Source organism: Acipenser ruthenus, chromosome 30 (genome assembly GCF_902713425.1).
Source record: "Acipenser ruthenus chromosome 30, fAciRut3.2 maternal haplotype, whole genome shotgun sequence".
Taxonomy (NCBI): Eukaryota; Metazoa; Chordata; class Actinopteri; order Acipenseriformes; family Acipenseridae; genus Acipenser; species Acipenser ruthenus.
Window position 1 is genome coordinate 6,223,779 of NC_081218.1, and position 18,869 is coordinate 6,242,647.

Sequence of the window (18,869 nt, forward strand, 5' to 3'; positions counted from 1 at the left end):
GAGACTTGATTACACACAGGTGGATTCTATTTATCATCATTAGTCATTTAGGTCAACATTGGATCATTCAGAGATCCTCACTGAACTTCTGGAGAGAGTTTGCTGCACTGAAAGTAAAGGGGCTGAATAATTTTGCACGCCCAATTTTTCAGTTTTTTATTTGTTAAAAAAGTTTGAAATATCCAATAAATTTCGTTCCACTTCATGATTGTGTCCCACTTGTTGATTCTTCACAAAAAATTACAGTTTCATATCTTTATGTTTGAAGCCTGAAATGTGGCAAAAGGTCGCAAAGTTCAAGGGGGCCGAATACTTTTGCAAGGCACTGTATATATATATATATATATATATATATATATATATATATATATATATATATATATATATATATATATAGATATATATATATACTGTATATATAAAATATATAAGAAAATTAGAAAACAAAAAAATATTTCTAAATGATAATGTTCATTGTGATCTAATTAAGACAGGATCTACAAACACTGAAATACAGTATTTTTCTTGTAAGACTGGTTTAAACACGTGAAACACTGCATGTAATTAAGGTCTAAAGGTCTGTAAACTCCAGTAAACTACATGTTTACTATGGGGCTTTTCACACATGCCAGTTCGACCCAGGGCACAAAAAGATATGGCAGTTTTCTTGATTCATTTTTTATGTTACAAAGTGACCACATACCTTTTATAAGGTGCGTTTAATCTTGCATCCTTCTTCCGATTATAAATGTCCTTGTTCTGTTGCATTGCACACTCTTTCCACTGAATGGGAATACACAAGATCATAAATTGTGGGGCAGCAGTGTGGAGTAGTGGTTAGGGCTCTGGATTCTTGACTGGAGGGTCGTGGGTTCAATCCCCAGTGGGGGACACTGCTGCTGTACCCTTGAGCAAGGTACTTTACCTAGATTGCTCCAGTAAAAACCGAACTGTATAAATGGGTAATTGTATGTAAAAATAATGTGATATCTTGTAACAATTGTAAGTCGCCCGGGATAAGGGCGTCTGCTAAGAAATAAATGATGATAATTTAGTAAAGCAATTTTAAAATATTTTTTGGACGTAAACTATGAAAATAAAAGAAAAATCTTTCTATAAATTAGTATGGTACAACTGTATTATTAAATGTGCAGGTAAACAGTACACTATTAAACACAACCGTTTGAGCACTACAAATGCACAGAGGGCAGCAGTGTGGAGTAGTGGTTAGGGCTCTGGACTCCTGACTAGAGGGTTGTGGGTTCAATCTTGAGCAAAGTACTTTGCTAGATTGCTCCAATTAAAGCCCAACTGTATAAATGGGTAATTGTATGTAAAAATAATGTGATATCTTGTAACAATTACAAGTTACCCTGGATAAAAGGGTGTCTGCTAAGAAATAAAATGATTAAAAAATAAACTGCTAAATAAGTGCAGTGATGAAAATGACGCTCAGTATTAATCTGGGACTGAAAAGAAAGAGGGATTGCCGAAGAAAAAATTCATGGAGACGTAAACAAAAAAATAAATAGTTTTTTGAAAGCCTGGGCAACGAAATGAGAGTTCCCAGAATGCTGTGTGTGTTTTGTTTTTTTGTTTCAAACATCTTTTTGGAGGGATATGATTAAGTAATCTGTCTGTTTTTGGAACGGATATTTTTAAAAAGAAATTATTTTTCTGTTGCGTCTGTGTTATTAATTATACGCTGTGAGGCATTTCGAAAGAGTCGCGCAGCGAGTGGATTTGCTCGGGACCGTTGTATTGTAAATTGACAATTTGCGTCTGCTGTGCTGGTTGCTGTTAGGAGCTGGAAGAGAAACGGAATGAGGATAAATACGAAAAACAAGTCGTAGTGATTCACCGAGAGAAGAAAATATACGGTTTTGTGTTTCAGGTTTTATAAAATTGGAAGAAAACAACGGATCTTATAAACGGAAACGGGACCGAAGAGGCAGATTGCTGGAGTGCAGATTGCAAGACAGTTGCTGGAGTGTGAGTAAGTACATTTTTCATGGGGAATGCGGCTACATAAACATTAAATAATGCAAATACCGCCGCCGGAATGCATCTGAGTGCATTTTTAAGGGTTTGTGAAATATAACTGTAAACGATTCGCCTTGCAGAACCATTACGACAACTCCTGTATTTTCTTTAGCGCGCTTGCTAGTGTTATGCAAGGAACAAAACCAAATTAGTTTGACAGCCCCAGACAAACTCGATCAAGCGATGCAATGAAAACAAGACCAATTGATTAAAAACATAATTCGTTTCGGTTTGTTTTTTTTTAAATTATTTTTAGCGATGTTTACACTGAGCAGTCCATCTGAAATATATATAAACACAAGTCAAATAAGGCAAGCCGGTCGTATTTGTTTCGTTTAACGTTTTCATCCCGAAGTCGCTAACCCTGTAATTAACGTGTGTATGATTCTGTGTTTGTTTATTTGTGACTCTGTCTTCAGTTTTATCCTCCCTTCCTCCTCGAGGGTTCGAATCTAGACCCGTTCCATTTAAATGGCGCCAAATTATTAACGGCGCGGAGCAAGTTCATGCAAATATGAGCGCACGAGGTAGCCTGTATTAACGAGTGAGTTGCAATGTGCGGTATAGTTTAATACATGTGCTCTGTGCAAATTTGGTAAAAAGAAACCTGGACGTGCTGGCTGCTGTATTTCCCGTGCAACTGCAGCAGCAACTGAGAGAAGAGGATCTGCAGCTTTTATTGCAGCCGCGCCGAGTTTAACGAACAAAGCTCTCCATTCTTACAACTCCGCTTACTCTGGATTCACGAGGAGCCTAGCCGGGTTCAGAGCGTTTGAGTCCAGCATTAATATAAAGACGTGCGGTCTAGTGGTGATGATGAAGCCCAGCCCAGCCCAGCCCAGCCCAGCCCAGCCCAGCCCAGCCCAGCCCAGCCCCGAGCCTCTGATTGCGGTGCAGGTGCGGGGATGTGCCAGGTGTTGCGTGCAAAAAGAGAGCCAGGCAGAGGACTCAACCCTCTGAGATTAACCAGTTACGGTTATAATAGGGCACATGTGCAGCCCTCTTGCACAAGGGTAGTGTGGAGGGCGCTGGACTCTTGACCGGAGGGTCGTGGGTTCAATCCCTGGTAGGGGACACTGCTGCTGTACCCTTGAGCAAGGTACTTTACCTAGATTGCTCTAGTAAAAACCCAACTGTATAAATGGGGAATTGTATGTAAAAATAATGTGATATCTTGTAACAATTGTAAGTCGTCCTGGATAAGGGCGTCTGCTAAGAAATAAATAATAATAATGATAATATACGCTTTACAATTAGATGTAATAATTGGGACAGTTCTTATTTTAGACACATATATGAGAAATAATGTAAATACAATAAGATAAACATTTATTTAAAAGATAAAACTCAATCGCAACAAACAAATAAAGGGTACCTGTGCCCTTAAACATGTTATTTTGCAAACGGATGCACTTCTGTTTCAAAACCTCAGTCTCATTCGCTCTTAAGCGCCTGTGTCTGTGTGGGAGTGTGTGTGTGTGTCTGTCTGTCTGTGTGGGAGTGTGTGTGTGTGTCTGTCTGTCTGTGAGGGAGTGTGTGTGTGTGTCTGTCTGTCTGTGTGGGAGTGCTTGTCTGTGTGTCTGTCTGTGTGGGAGTGCTTGTCTGTGTGTCTGTCTGTGTGGGAGTGCTTGTCTGTGTGTCTGTGTGGGAGTGCTTGTCTGTGTGTCTGTCTGTCTGTGTGGGAGTGCTTGTCTGTGTGTCTGTCTGTGTGGGAGTGCTTGTCTGTGTGTCTGTCTGTGTGGGAGTGCTTGTCTGTGTGTCTGTCTGTGTGGGAGTGCTTGTCTGTCTGTCTGTGTGGGAGTGCTTGTCTGTGTGTCTGTCTGTCTGTGTGGGAGTGCTTGTCTGTGTGTCTGTGTGGGAGTGCTTGTCTGTCTGTCTGTGTGGGAGTGCTTGTCTGTCTGTCTGTGTGGGAGTGCTTGTCTGTGTGTCTGTCTGTCTGTGTGGGAGTGCTTGTCTGTGTGTCTGTGTGGGAGTGCTTGTCTGTGTGTCTGTCTGTCTGTGTGGGAGTGCTTGTCTGTCTGTCTGTGTGGGAGTGCTTGTCTGTGTGTCTGTCTGTCTGTGTGGGAGTGCTTGTCTGTGTGTCTGTGTGGGAGTGCTTGTCTGTGTGTCTGTCTGTCTGTGTGGGAGTGCTTGTCTGTGTGTCTGTCTGTCTGTGTGGGAGTGCTTGTCTGTGTGTCTGTGTGGGAGTGCTTGTCTGTGTGTCTGTCTGTCTGTGTGGGAGTGCTTGTCTGTGTGTCTGTCTGTGTGGGAGTGCTTGTCTGTGTGTCTGTCTGTCTGTGTGGGAGTGCTTGTCTGTGTGTCTGTGTGGGAGTGCGTGCGTGTTTCTGTCTGTCTGTGTGGGAGTGCTTGTCTGTCTGTCAGGGTGTGTCCGTCTGTCCGGGAGTGTGAGTGGGTGTGTCTGTCCAGTCACTTCAAAGGAGGTCCTGAAAAAGCAGAGAAAGCATTCAAATGATTTCTGTTATCATTTTTTTTTTTTTTTTAGACAATTCACAATGCATTATTTTAACCCTAAAGATGGTCTTTCCCCGCACAAGTTCAATCCAGTGGCGTTCTGTTTTTGCAGGCGTTGCTCAAAGCAGTAAGGAAATCTGCTGGCACAGTTCCAGCACATCACATCTCAGAAATCTGTACCATTCCTTACAGACTTCTTAATGTTTACTGCTGCAATATGACCAGGACTTTTGTTTTCTGTTTTTATTAATTGTATTTTTCTGTGTTTATTTTTAGCTGTTTTCGAGTTTTATGTAAATCGTTTTTTTTTTTTTTCGGGGCTTTCGTTTTTGATATAGTGTTCGGTTACATTCCAAAATGCTTGAGCGTTTTTTTTGTTTCAAAATATGTCTAGTAACTGGACAGTCCTGGACACTGAAGCTGTCCCTTCTTTCCTTTGCTGTCTTCCACAGTGAAATCCCTCTGGTCACGGCACATTCTTCTGGGGGTTTTGTCTGGAGGCATTTTTGTACATTTCGCTCAATTCTTTTTTTAATTCCTCCCTGTCTTAACTGTAATACAGTTTTAAATCCCGCTAACAAGCCCCCATCCTGGAGGCAGCAGTGTGGAGTAGTGGTTAGGGCTCTGGACTCTTGACCGGAGGGTCGTGGGTTCAATCCCAGGTGGGGGACGCTGCTGCTGTACCCTTGAGCAAGGTACTTTACCTAGATTGCGCCAGTAAAAACCCAACTGTATAAATGGGTAATTGTATGTAAAAAATAATGTGTAAAAAAATAATGTGATATCTTGTAACAATTGTAAGTCGCCCTTATCCAGGGAATAATAATAATCCTGATTGTAATCTCGTTTTAAATCTCGCAAGCGGAGTCTCCAATAGAAATGTAGGAATGTGCTGTCACTCAGTAGTTGGGGTGGGTTTAAAGTATTCAGAACGAATCAATGATAGATACAAGTCAGGAAGGCGGGACATTGCCCAGCAGCACTGGGAAATGTATTGATTATTATTTTTGTAGTAGGTTTTATTTTTTAATGGTAAAAGGGTAAAGTCAACGTGAATTGATTAACCATTTCCAGTTTTCCGGTGCTTATTGGCTATCCACCGATTTGAAATGTCCTCTCAGCTGTATTCTGTTGTGTCATTGTCTCGGTGAAGTTGTTGGTATTGTCCAGTTCACTGGTCACTATGGCTGCTATATTTGCATTGGTTTGCATTGAACACCTCAAACCCCACAGACCGCTCTGATGCAGTCCTGTGCATCGCTGGCTCTAAGTGAAACAGAGCTGCGTTGTTGCCAAACTGTTTTTATGCATGCATGTGTTTATTTAGCAGACACCTTTATCCAAGGCGACTTAGAGAGACTAGGGTGTGTGAACGATGCATCAGCTGCAGAGTCACTTACAACAACGTCTCACCCGAAAGACGGAGCACAAGGAGGTTAAGTGACTTGCTCAGGGTCACACAGTGAGTCAGTGGCTGAGGTGGGATTTGAACCAGGGACCTCCTGGTTACAAGCCCTTTTCTTTAACCACTGGACCACACAGCCTCTGCAATTATGTTTTATTCATCATCAGCTTTCTAGTGTGTTTTTTTATAAAAACATATTATTATTATTATTATTATTATTATTATTATTATTATTATTATTATTATTTTTTTTATTTTTTTTTTTTTTTATGTATTTATTTGAAACTGGTCCAGAAATCTCACACAATCTTTTTCACAAGGTGACTCACTGTGTCGGATTGCTCCTGGCTATTGACAGCTCTGGACTGGAATGATTTTGGGTCGCTCCGTCTCGGGTGTAAGCAGAACCTCACGACTTGTCTCTCAGGGTTGAGCAGTATTGGGTATCGCCCGAGCTCAGCTCTACAGGCATTGTTTGAAGCACTTCTGTGCACTCTGAGAATTGTTACAGAATACCAGATGCATGCTTTCTGTACTGTCTCTCACTCTTTCTCTTCCTATCTTTCTTTTTCTCGCTCTCACTCTCTCACTCACTCTCTCTCCCTATATTTCTCTCTCTGTCTGTCTGTCTCTCCCTACCTCTCTCTTTGTCTGTCTCTCTCTGTCTGTCTGTCTCTGTCTGTCTGTCTGGCTCTCGCTCTCTGTCTCTGTGTCTCTCTCTGTCTGGTCTGTCTCTCTCTGTCTGTCTGTTTTTCGCTCGCTCGCTCTCTCACTCTTATCTATCTCTCTTTCTCTATCTCTCTGTCTCTCTCTCTCTCTCTCTTTCTCGCTTTCTATCTCTCTCTATCGCTCTCTCTCTCTCTCAGCACTGTTCTTGTAGAATTGCTTTGCCTGACTGTAAACATTGGAATGCCAGCGTAGTGACTGTTTCTCTGCCCTGGGTAAATACTGAACATTCCCTCGGATCCATGGGAGACGAGGAGGACCTGTCAGGTCGAAAAAGTCCCCCGGGTCGACATTGTCTATACCTTTTAGGGTTTTGAATGTTTGAATCAGATCGCCGCGTAGTCTTCTTTGTTCAAGACTGAATAGATTCAATTCTTTTAGCCTGTCTGCATACGACATGCCTTTTAAACCCGGGATAATTCTGGTCGCTCTTCTTTGCACTCTTTCTAGAGCCGTTTTCTGTTAAAGACAGTTTCCGGAGTGCCAGGCTTTTCTTTTTGTTTTACAGTTTAGTGATCAAAAGAAAACAAAAAAATAATCCTTTTAAATCCTCTGGATGTTCAGTAACGGGAGCCAACATTGTATTTATCAACCCCCGCTGCCAAACCCCGAAGCCCCCCACTCACCCCCTGCCGCTCTGTAGTCATTCCTTATCATGTAAATTTCAAACATCTGGTTTCCACATGTGGGGCTGAGCAGCCTGGCACACATGATAAGCGAGCCAGAAAAGCCGTTTCAGCACAAGCTCTTGAAACCCTCTCCCAGTCAGGAGCTGTTTAACCCTTTGAGTAGTGAGTTCTAAAATGCACTGCCGGTCCTACAGGAGTGAGAGTATCTAATGCTTTGGTGTATGATACTGTGGAGGCTGTGTGGTCCAGTGGTTAAAGAAAAGGGCTTGTAACCAGGAGGTCCCTGGTTCAAATCCCACCTCTGCCACTGACTCACTGTGTGACCCTGAGCAAGTCACTTAACCTCCTTCTGCTCCGTCTTTCGGGTGAGACGTTGTTGTAAGTGACTCTGCAGCTGATGCATAGTTCACACACCCTAGTCTCTGTAAGTCGCCTTGGATAAAGGTGTCTGCTAAATAAACAAATAATAATAATAATGATGAGACTCCTTGAAGCATGGAGCAACACACACAGATGGGTGCCACCCCTTCACTGTCACTTGATGTTGATGGTAAATATTCTTCGCTTATGTCTTCACTGACATCCGATTCAGTGGAAGAATTGTATTTAAATCAGAATCTGAATTCAGTATTATTACTAATACTTCTTTCTCACTGAGCGATTTTCGCCGGTTTACAAACACTGTTGACATTTTTGTGACTGGGTTTATTATATGTAATTCAGTCAATATCTGGCAGAGGGCGCAAAAGACCAATAAAAGGTGTTACAGAAACCTAGTTTTAAAATATGATGTGATCATGGGGTTTGTAGGCTCAGGAATTCAATTTAAAGTTGCAGAACGTTCCGGTACGTTCGTACTACTCAAAGGGTTAAGCTTTAGCCCTGCTGCGCCTCTTCATTGCTGTGATCGCTGTGGGTTAGGATGCCCACAAACCCTGAACTATGCATCAGCTGCAGAGTCACTTACAACTACGTCTCACCCGAAAGACGGAGCACAAGGAGGTGAAGTGACTTGCTCAGGGTCACACAGTGAGTCAGTGGCTGAGGTGGGATTTGAACCAGGGACCTCCTGGTTACAAACCCGTTTCTTTAACCACTGGACCACACAGCCTCCAACCCTACCCTCATAGTGTGAACCGAGGGAGGTCCGGTTGATTCATTTTGACTGCAATATATTCTGATGTTTATGTGCCTTTATTAGACCGAATGCTCCCTATTGCAGTGTGAGTTTAGCCCAGAGGAACGCTGTGGAAGAGGTGACACTGTTTTCAGAGCAGGGCTGTGTTCTCCTCTGGTGGGGATGACTCGTGGTTTTTCAAGTGGCAGTCTAGCGTTCCTCTCACCACACTGACTTCCCTGCCAGGACAGCAAGCTGCAGGCGTGGCACAGAGGCGCAGGAACGGCTTCAGGCTCGGATTTTCACAGAATTTGTACTTGTGGATGTGGTTTTAATTTTTAAGCTGTAAAATAGATTGTGTTACAGGAATAGTTCATATGATGTATATAGGTCAAAGCAAGCACCTTAACGCAGACTTGCCAACAAAATTAAAGATGACAGTGTTTAAATAATTGGAATAAGAGACACTCGGAATGATTGCAGACACCATAGAAAAGTTAAGGGGGACAGAAAAAGAAAGGTGTAGCTCCTCACCCTTTTCAACTCTTTAAACGCATAGCCTTGCTGTATATGTATAGCCATGCCTCCTGCTCTCTCTCCCCACTCTCTGTGTATAGCCGTGCCTCCTGCTCTCTCACCCCATTCTCTCTGTATAGCCGTGCCTCCTGCTCTCTCTCCCCTCTCTGTGTATAGCCGTGCCTCCTGCTCTCTCTCCCCACTCTCTGTGTAAAGCCATGCCTCCTGCTCTCTCTCCCCACTCTCTGTGTATAGCCGTGCCTCCTGCTCTCTCTCCCCACTCTCTGTGTATAGCCATGCCTCCTGCTCTCTCTCTCCACTCTCTGTGTATACCCGTGCCTCCTGCTCTCTCTCCACTCTCTGTGTAAAGCCGTGCCTCCTGCTCTCTCTCCCCACTCTCTGTGTAAAGCCCTGCCTCCTGCTCTCTCTCCCCACTCTCTGTGTATAGCCGTGCCTCCTGCTCTCTCTCCCCACTCTCTGTGTATAGCCGTGCCTCCTGCTCTCTCTCCCGACTCTCTGTGTATAGCCGTGCCTCCTGCTCTCTCTCCCCTCTCTGTGTATAGCCGTGCCTCCTGCTCTCTCTCCCCACTCTCTGTGTAAAGCCGTGCCTCCTGCTCTCTCTCTCCACTCTCTGTGTATAGCCGTGCCTCCTGCTCTCTCTCCCCACTCTCTGTGTAAAGCCGTGCCTCCTGCTCTCTCTCCACTCTCTGTGTAAAGCTGTGCCTCCTGCTCGCTCTCTCCACTCTCTGTGTATAGCCGTGCCTCCTGCTCTCTCTCCCCACTCTCTGTGTAAAGCCGTGCCTCCTGCTCTCTCCCCACTCTCTGTGTATAGCCGTGCCTCCTGCTCTCTCTCCACTCTCTGTGTAAAGCCGTGCCTCCTGCTCTCTCTCCCCTCTCTCTGTGTAAAGCCGTGCCTCCTGTCCTGAGTCTCTTCCAGCATGCCAGTGCCCTTGGCCGCTGCACCTCGGAGACCTCTGCCCCGCTCTCCCTGTTCTGCACCAGTGGACGGGTTAATCAGGGGTTAATTAGGATTCCACGAGCAGTGCAGAGCAATGCCTGCCATTATACCGTTCTGTACGATTTGAATGGGCAGCCTCGCCGCCTGGATAAAAACATCGGGCCATATGCATGTATTTATCTTACTCTTATTGTATTACTTGTACTGTAACACTAGAAATGTATTTGCTTACCATTGTAAGTCGCCCTGGATAAGGGCGTCTGCTAAGAAATAAATAATAATAATAATGTTTACCTCTTAGACTCGTGTGCGTTTTGTAGCGGCGCTTCAATGCTGTGGTTATTTTTAGTCTCTTATTCATAAAGCATGTTCATCTCTGCACACGCTTCCGCCGGTAATGCAATGTGTTAAACACGGTAGGCTCCTCTTGTAAGTTCACAGTGTATATTTGCACTGTATTTTTACAGTTTTCCCCCATGCTTTTCTATGGTAGTAGTTTACTCTGGTTTGCCATATTTTTTAATATGCTTTACCAAACCTCGCTGGCCTTTTACAATACCTTACCATAGCAATAGACATTTAAATAAAATAAGTTCTAGATTGTTGTGTTTTTAAATAAAGGAGACCCAACCTCCGGCTTGCTGTACATGCGGCGTGCAGGTGTCCCTAAACAGTGAGGCACGTTTCCATCGCAGTCTGTCCCAGGGATTGAAACCCTTGTTTGTTTTCTCTATAGCTCCGGGAGGATTAAGTTACAGGAAGGTGGTTTGTGGGTGCAGGGTGCCCCGGCAGCGTCCGTCCTTGGAGGGAACAGTGCCTCCCCTCAGTGCACACAGAGACACTGACAGTGCCTCCCCTCAGTGCACACAGAGCTGCTCCTTCCAGACCATTAGCCTGCTGTGGAGGAGAGGCAGGCAGGGAGAGAGACGAACAGAGAGGCAGGCAGGGAGGGAGAGAGAGAGATGGGCAGAGAGGCAGGCAGGGAGAGAGATGGGCAGAGAGGCAGGCAGAGGCAGGCAGGCAGGCAGGAAGAGAGACTGGCAGAGAGGCAGGCAGGCCACTGGGGGAACCAGGGAGCAGGGTCTGACACACACACGCACACGCATAGAGATCTTGCCATTTCTGTCCAAAGTGTGCAGTTTCTGGCTGGTGCACATACAATAAGACAGGGCTGCACAAACCAGGAGCAGGGTTGTGACCTCCTGCAACGGGCTTGGCTAAGGACTCTGTACCTCCAGGAGCAGGGTTGTGACCCCCTGCAACGAGCTGGGCTGAGGACTCTGTACCTCCAGGAGCAGGGTTGTGACCCCCTGCAACGGGCTGGGCTGAGGACTCTGCAGCGGAGATCTTGTTTCTGAGCTTTTTCAATGTAATTTCCACACTGAATAACCCTTATAAAAGTTTACCACAGTATTTTTGCAGTTTGACTTTTCCCATGGTTATACTATGCATATACCATAGTATACCCTGATTTGCCATGTCTGTTTATTTTATTGAGATATATATATATATATATGTATGATGCAGCATTCATTGTTTAATCAATAATGAAATTGTGTTTTCCAGGTTCGTGAGGGTGTGTCTGTTTCTCCCACCCCGTAATCTCGCACCACCATGAGCTGGGGCTTCCTGACACAGCTGCTTGAGGAGATCCACAACCACTCCACCTTCGTGGGGAAGCTGTGGCTGACCGTGCTCATCGTGTTCCGCATCGTGCTGACGGTCGTGGGCGGCGAGTCCATCTACTACGACGAGCAGAGCAATTTCGTGTGCAACACGGCCCAGCCGGGCTGCGAGAACGTCTGCTACGATGCCTTTGCCTCGCTCTCCCACGTGCGCTTCTGGGTCTTCCAGATCATCCTGGTGGCCACGCCCTCCGTCATGTACCTGGTCTACGCCGTGCACAAGATCGCCCGCAGCGAGGAGGGGCGCGGCTGCCGGCAGGGAGGCTTCGGCTGCGACAGGAAGCAGAGACACAAGCTGTTTGGGGCGGGCAGGAAGCAGCACCGCGGCATCGAGGAGACCGAAGAGGACAACGAGGAGGAGGACCCCATGATCTACGAGGAGCCCGAGCTGGAGAGCCGCAGCGAGGGGAACGGCGCCGCGGCGCTGACCAGGACCACGCCGGAGAAGGCAGGGCGGCACGACGGGCGGCGGCGCATCAAAGAGGACGGGCTGATGAAGATCTACGTGATGCAGCTGCTGGCACGCACCTCCCTGGAGGCGGGCTTCCTCGGGGGGCAGTACGCCCTGTACGGCTTCAAGGTGTCCCCCGCCTACGTGTGCGAGCGCAGCCCCTGCCCCTACAAGGTGGACTGCTTCATCTCGCGCCCCACCGAGAAGACCATCTTCCTGCTCATCATGTACGCCGTCACCCTGCTCTGCCTGGTCCTCAACCTGTGGGAGATGCTGCACCTGGGCTTGGGCACCATTCACGATGTCCTGCGCAGCAAACGCCAGCCCCCCGAGGAGGGGTACCACCTCCCCCAGCCCCCCGGGGCCCCCGCCAGCGCCCCCTACTCCTACCCCTTGACCTGGAACACCCCCTCCGGGCCTCCCGGCTGCAACATCGTGGTGAAGCCGGAGCAGATCCCCTACACCGACCTCAGCAACACCAAGATGGCCTGCAAGCAGAACAATGCCTACATCATGCAGGAGGAGCAGCGAGAGAAACCCACCGCTCAGCACAGGCTGGAGGCTGCCATCCAGACCTACACCCAGAACCACCACAGCCCACACCACCAGCACCAGGACATCTCCAGCGCAGCCAAGGACAAGAAGAAGCAGCACAAGCCCAGCTCCAGCAGGAGGGGAGCCAGCAGCAGCAAGTCCCTGGAGGGGAAGTCCTCTGTTTGGATTTAGAGACCGCGAACGAGCAGACTCTTTCATTTCTTTTTTTTTTTTGTTTTACAGAAGGATCTCTCCATTTTTGGGACAGGGATTGGGTAAAGAAAATTGGGGAGGGGGAGGGGAGAGGGGGAGGAGAATAAAAAGGAACTCTGGTTAGCGTTGCAATGATGAGAAACTAGCTCCAGTAGTTATTGGATTCTAACATGTGTAAATGCCTTTTTTGAATCTCTTTGGAGTCCTGCCCAGGGATGGCAGTGGTCTCTACCTCTCGACGGGGGCCGTGTTTCAGGGAGCAGGACAGCAGAGCTACAGGTTTGGAGACCTAGACCCTGTTTGCATTGCAAAGACTCAACACAGAGTCACTGCTCCTGGATCTTTATAAAGACTCAACACAGAGTCACTGCTCCTGGATCTTTATAAAGACTCAACACAGAGTCACTGCACGTGGATCTTTATAAAGACTCAACACAGAGTCACTGCACCTGGATCTTTATAAAGACTCAACACAGAGTCACTGCACCTGGATCTTTATATGGACTCAACACAGAGTCACTGCACCTGGATCTTTATAAAGACTCAACACAGAGTCACTGCTCCTGGATCTTTATAAAGACTCAACACAGAGTCACTGCACGTGGATCTTTATAAAGACTCAACAGAGTCACTGCACCTGGATCTTTATAAAGACTCAACACAGAGTCACTGCACCTGGATCTTTATATGGACTCAACACAGAGTCACTGCACCTGGATCTTTATAAAGACTCAACACAGAGTCACTGCACGTGGATCTTTATAAAGACTCAACAGAGTCACTGCACCTGGATCTTTATAAAGACTCAACACAGAGTCACTGCACCTGGATCTTTATAAAGACTCAACACAGAGTCACTGCACCTGGATCTTTATATGGACTCAACACAGAGTCACTGCACCTGGATCTTTATAAAGACTCAACACAGAGTCACTGCACCTGGACCGTTATAGTTAGTTTGTTGGTTTATTTGTTAAATCAGCCCTATGACTTATGAGTTAGCAAGTTTTTTTTTTCTTTGAGGATATTGAAGGAAAAGAAAACTTTGCTGATATTATTATTGTTCTATATTTGTACATACTGTATATGTACACGCAGTACCTTACTTTGATCATTTCCATTAGTTAAAAAAAAAAAAAAACATTCTTACTAACAAGGTTTTTCGGTGCAGGGGTTTGGGGAAATAAAAGGCTGTGAGTGCTGTTTCCCACAAAGTGCCTTACCTGCAGATACAATCAAAGAGAATAGATAGAAAATGCTACTCATCAATGTCAACGCTGTCATTGACCTTCTACAGGGATGGCAATAAAACTCCCATTGCACAGCGGTTTGATCCGTTCCTGCTTTTACTGTGAGTTTAATAAGACACACCTTATTACCTAAGCTAATCATCCTTGTTGAAAATCCTGGAGTGGGTGAACCTGCTATGCAATAGCAGTCTTATTTTCATCCCAGCTGGATATTGAGGTCTGTTCACTGTGTTGAAACGTCAGCAGTAACCAGCCGGCACATACCAGCTATGCTGTCCTCGTTGGAATTTACTGTTTCGGAGGTCTGGTTCCTTGGCTGTCTTATTGTAAGAGGTGGGAGGGGGAGCTTCAAAACACCCGTTTAAGCCTTGTTAAAGAGACTTCTTAGGAAGTCTCGTTTCTTTAACCAAACTTAAGCCATCTGCTCATACACTCATGCACGGGTATGCAATAACCTTTATTAAAAGAACTCAGCTGACCTGTGAATTCAGGTAGCCTACTTTCTCAGGCTGAGGTCTCATAAGGAGCAGCTAATAGAAAGTGTAGTGTGGCTGTGATGCAGTCCTCAGGGTATAGAAAATGCATGCAGGGTGAGTCAGAACCCCTGACAAGCTGTTCAGAACAAAAAACGAGGGACAGCGGCCCTGCGTCACGGAGATTTGAGACGCTGTACTCTTGTGTGTGTTTGTTGTTTTTTTAATGTTCGTATTTAGTGGCATGTTATATATCACGGCACTCTGAAGAATTATATAGCTTCAGTTCTTGCTTTGCAGAGACATCTGCTGGTCCAAAGTGGTAGTGCAGTTTTATTTGCTTCAGTTTTTGATTGCCACTGTGGCCAGCAAGACTCTGAAATGTTCTGCAGCCCGGTTATTTTATATATATGTCAGTGTTATCTGAATAGTGAGTATTGCCTAAACAGAATAAAATAACACTGTTGCATGACTTTTTGACCCTCCTGTGTTTCCTGTACAACAGAACTGCCCTGCCCTTGTCCAACAGACCAATAGAAATGCTTGGAACTGTCAGTCTCAGAGTCCCGTTAAGCCTGGTGGTTACTGAGATAGCACAGTGACTGCCCTGTGCAGAACTACGCTGTCCTCGGCTCAGAAGCGTGAGAACCGAGGAGCGATGCGACGGTACACTGAGGTTCCAGGAAGATAGGTCTTGCAGGATGCAGGGTGGCTTTGTATGATGTGTTTGAAAGTTGAAAGATGTATTTTCTTCTTTTCTGTGTTGCAGAATTGGGTATGCTTTTATTGGTATTTTTTTTATGGAATATATAAAGAAAAAAGAATTAAAAAGCTTTGTGTGGACCTTTTTACTCTTGGTTCTGGTCAGATGAAGTTTAACCTCTTCCCTTCTTCAGAGAGGGCAGCGGTTTTCAGATTCGAGTCGATAGCACAAGGGAAGCTTGTATAGCTATGTGGTGATCGCATTGACCCCTGTGTACTGCTGTGAAGCTGCAGCACCCCACAAACCATGCTATAGAGGGGTAGGCGTGTGTGTGTATCTACAGTGCCTTGCGAAAGTATTCGGCCCCCTTGAACTTTGCGACCTTTTGCCACATTTCAGGCTTCAAACATAAAGATATGAAACTGTAATTTTTTGTGAAGAATCAACAACAAGTGGGACACAATCATGAAGTGGAACGAAATTTATTGGATATTTCAAACTTTTTTAACAAATAAAAAACTGAAAAATTGGGCGTGCAAAATTATTCAGCCCCTTTACTTTCAGTGCAGCAAACTCTCTCCAGAAGTTCAGTGAGGATCTCTGAATGATCCAATGTTGACCTAAATGACTAATGATGATAAATAGAATCCACCTGTGTGTAATCAAGTCTCCGTATAAATGCACCTGCACTGTGATAGTCTCAGAGGTCCGTTTAAAGCGCAGAGAGCATCATGAAGAACAAGGAACACACCAGGCAGGTCCGAGATACTGTTGTGGAGAAGTTTAAAGCCGGATTTGGATACAAAAAGATTTCCCAAGCTTTAAACATCCCAAGGAGCACTGTGCAAGCGATAATATTGAAATGGAAGGAGTATCAGACCACTGCAAATCTACCAAGACCTGGCCGTCCCTCTAAACTTTCAGCTCATACAAGGAGAAGACTGATCAGAGATGCAGCCAAGAGGCCCATGATCACTCTGGATGAACTGCAGAGATCTACAGCTGAGGTGGGAGACTCTGTCCATAGGACAACAATCAGTCGTATACTGCACAAATCTGGCCTTTATGGAAGAGTGGCAAGAAGAAAGCCATTTCTTAAAGATATCCATAAAAAGTGTCGTTTACAGTTTGCCACAAGCCACCTGGGAGACACACCAAACATGTGGAAGAAGGTGCTCTGGTCAGATGAAACCAAAATCGAACTTTTTGGCAACAATGCAAAACGTTATGTTTGCCGTAAAAGCAACACAACTCATCACCCTGAACACACCATCCCCACTGTCAAACATGGTGGTGGCAGCATCATGGTTTGGGCCTGCTTTTCTTCAGCAGGGACAGGGAAGATGGTTAAAATTGATGGGAAGATGGATGGAGCCAAATACAGGACCATTCTGGAAGAAAACCTGATGGAGTCTGCAAAAGACCTGAGACTGGGACGGAGATTTGTCTTCCAACAAGACAATGATCCAAAACATAAAGCAAAATCTACAATGGAATGGTTCACAAATAAACATATCCAGGTGTTAGAATGGCCAAGTCAAAGTCCAGACCTGAATCCAATCGAGAATCTGTGGAAAGAACTGAAAACTGCTGTTCACAAATGCTCTCCATCCAACCTCACTGAGCTCGAGCTGTTTTGCAAGGAGGAATGGGCAAAAATTTCAGTCTCTCGATGTGCAAAACTGATAGAGACATACCCCAAGCGACTTACAGCTGTAATCGCAGCAAAAGGTGGCGCTACAAAGTATTAACTTAAGGGGGCTGAATAATTTTGCACGCCCAATTTTTCAGTTTTTTATTTGTTAAAAAAGTTTGAAATATCCAATAAATTTCGTTCCACTTCATGATTGTGTCCCACTTGTTGTTGATTCTTCACAAAAAATTACAGTTTCATATCTTTATGTTTGAAGCCTGAAATGTGGCAAAAGGTCGCAAAGTTCAAGGGGGCCGAATACTTTCGCAAGGCACTGTATATATACAGTCCACACTATACCAAAGTGCTTAAAGCTGCCATAGTGATTCTTGTGCAAATAGAGCACAGAAAGGCAATGGAGTGTCGAGCAGTCCACCTCACGGGGATTCAGAACCCTGCTCAATCCCAGCTCCTCGTTGGTTCCCTCAGCTCCACAGTTGATGCTGATTGGTCATGGCTCAGAGGGGGTGGGCGCTGTCTGCTTGTGTCCGTGCCCTCAGCTTTGATGATTGAGATACCTAGAAGGAGCGATGCAAAGCCTGCCCCTCGAGATGCATTACAGATCCGAGAGAGAGAGAGAGAGAGAGAGAGAGAGAGAGAGAGAGAGAGAGAGAGAGAGAGAAGAAAATTGTCAAACCAGAAACACAGAGAGCCAAACAATATCGAACTGAGACTCAGCTACTGCAAGGCTCTGAAACAATACAAACACCTTCTCAATAAGAAAAGAGAAGAACACGTGTCCAAACAATTATCCCAAATTGAAGAATCCATAGAGCAAAATTCCTTTTGGGAACCATGGAACAAATTAAACACATCAAAAACTAGTCACGAATTGGCAATCAAAAATGGTAACATTTGTAAAAATTACTTTGATAAACTTTATCAAGAATTAGACGAAAACAAATTAAATCCAGACCAAAATTCTATTTTAAAAAAAACTAAACAAATTGGAAACCATAATCAAGGACAATCAGAACCCACTGGACTTCCCAATAACAGGACCAGAGCTAAAAGAAAAGCTCCAAGCCCGAAAGCCTGCGGGCCCGACAGCATCATAAACGAGATGCTGAAACACAGCAGCCCCAGGATGCAGGAGGCCCTACTCAAAGTATTCAACCTCATCCTGGCTGCGGGCTGTTTCCCTGACATCTGGAACCAAGGGCTAATAACACCAATTCATAAAAGTGGAGACAAATTCGACCCCAATAATTACCGGGGCATCTGTGTGAGCAGTAATCTGGCGAAGGTGTTCTGCAGTATCATTAACGCCCGGATACTGGCCTTCCTTACTGAACACAATGTCTTGAGTAAGAGTCAGATTGGATTTTTACCAAATTACCGCACCTCTGACAATGTTTACACCCTACACACCCTAATAAACAAACATGTACACCAAAGAAATAAAGGGAAAATCTTTGCTAGTTTTATAGATTTTAAAAAAGCATTCAACTCAATTTGGCATCCAGGTCTATTCCTTAGAATTCTTGAAAGCGGTGTAGGGGGTAAAATTTATGACATTATTAAGTCAATGTATACAGAGAATAAGTGTGGTGTCAAAATTGGAAACCAAAGAACAGGGTTTTTCACCCAAGGGCGTGGAGTGAGACAGGGCTGCAGTCTGAGCCCAACACTGTTCAACATCTACATCAACGAGTTGGCTACGGTGCTGGAACAGTCTGCAGCCCCTGGCCTCACTCTACATGACAAAGAAATCAAATTCCTGCTCTATGCAGATGACCTGGTCCTGCTGTCACCCACTGAACAGGGGTTGCAGCAGAGCCTGGCACTGCTAGAGCAGTACTGTCAGAAATGGGCACTGACAGTAAACCTGGACAAGACCAGAGTTATGGTATTCCAGAAGAAAGCCAGATCTCAGGGAAACAGGTACCACTTCACCCTGGGAAACAACACCCTGGAGCACAGCGCCAGCTACAATTACCTGGGTCTAAAAATCAGTGCGTCTGGGAACTTCAACCTGGCTATAAATGCATTAAGAGAGAAAGCGCGCAGGGCTTTTTATGC

The 18,869-nt window shown here is 45.2% G+C and overlaps 1 protein-coding gene across 1 annotated transcript; it reads left to right on the plus strand.

Moving 5' to 3' along the window:
- The first annotated feature begins 1,680 nt into the window (after positions 1–1,680).
- LOC131702706 (gap junction gamma-1 protein-like) lies at positions 1,681–12,712 on the plus strand. Its single transcript, XM_059004494.1, has 2 exons — positions 1,681–1,992; positions 11,412–12,712. Exon 2 carries the CDS (start codon positions 11,460–11,462, stop codon positions 12,705–12,707), a length of 1,248 nt encoding a protein of 415 aa, XP_058860477.1. The 5' UTR covers positions 1,681–1,992; positions 11,412–11,459; the 3' UTR covers positions 12,708–12,712.
- Positions 12,713–18,869: the final 6,157 nt, after the last annotated feature.

What these genes read in the sequence shown, in the direction of transcription:
- LOC131702706 (XM_059004494.1), top strand. Translation starts at nt 11,460, where the DNA reads ATGAGCTGGGGCTTCCTGACACAGCTGCTTGAGGAGATCCACAACCAC.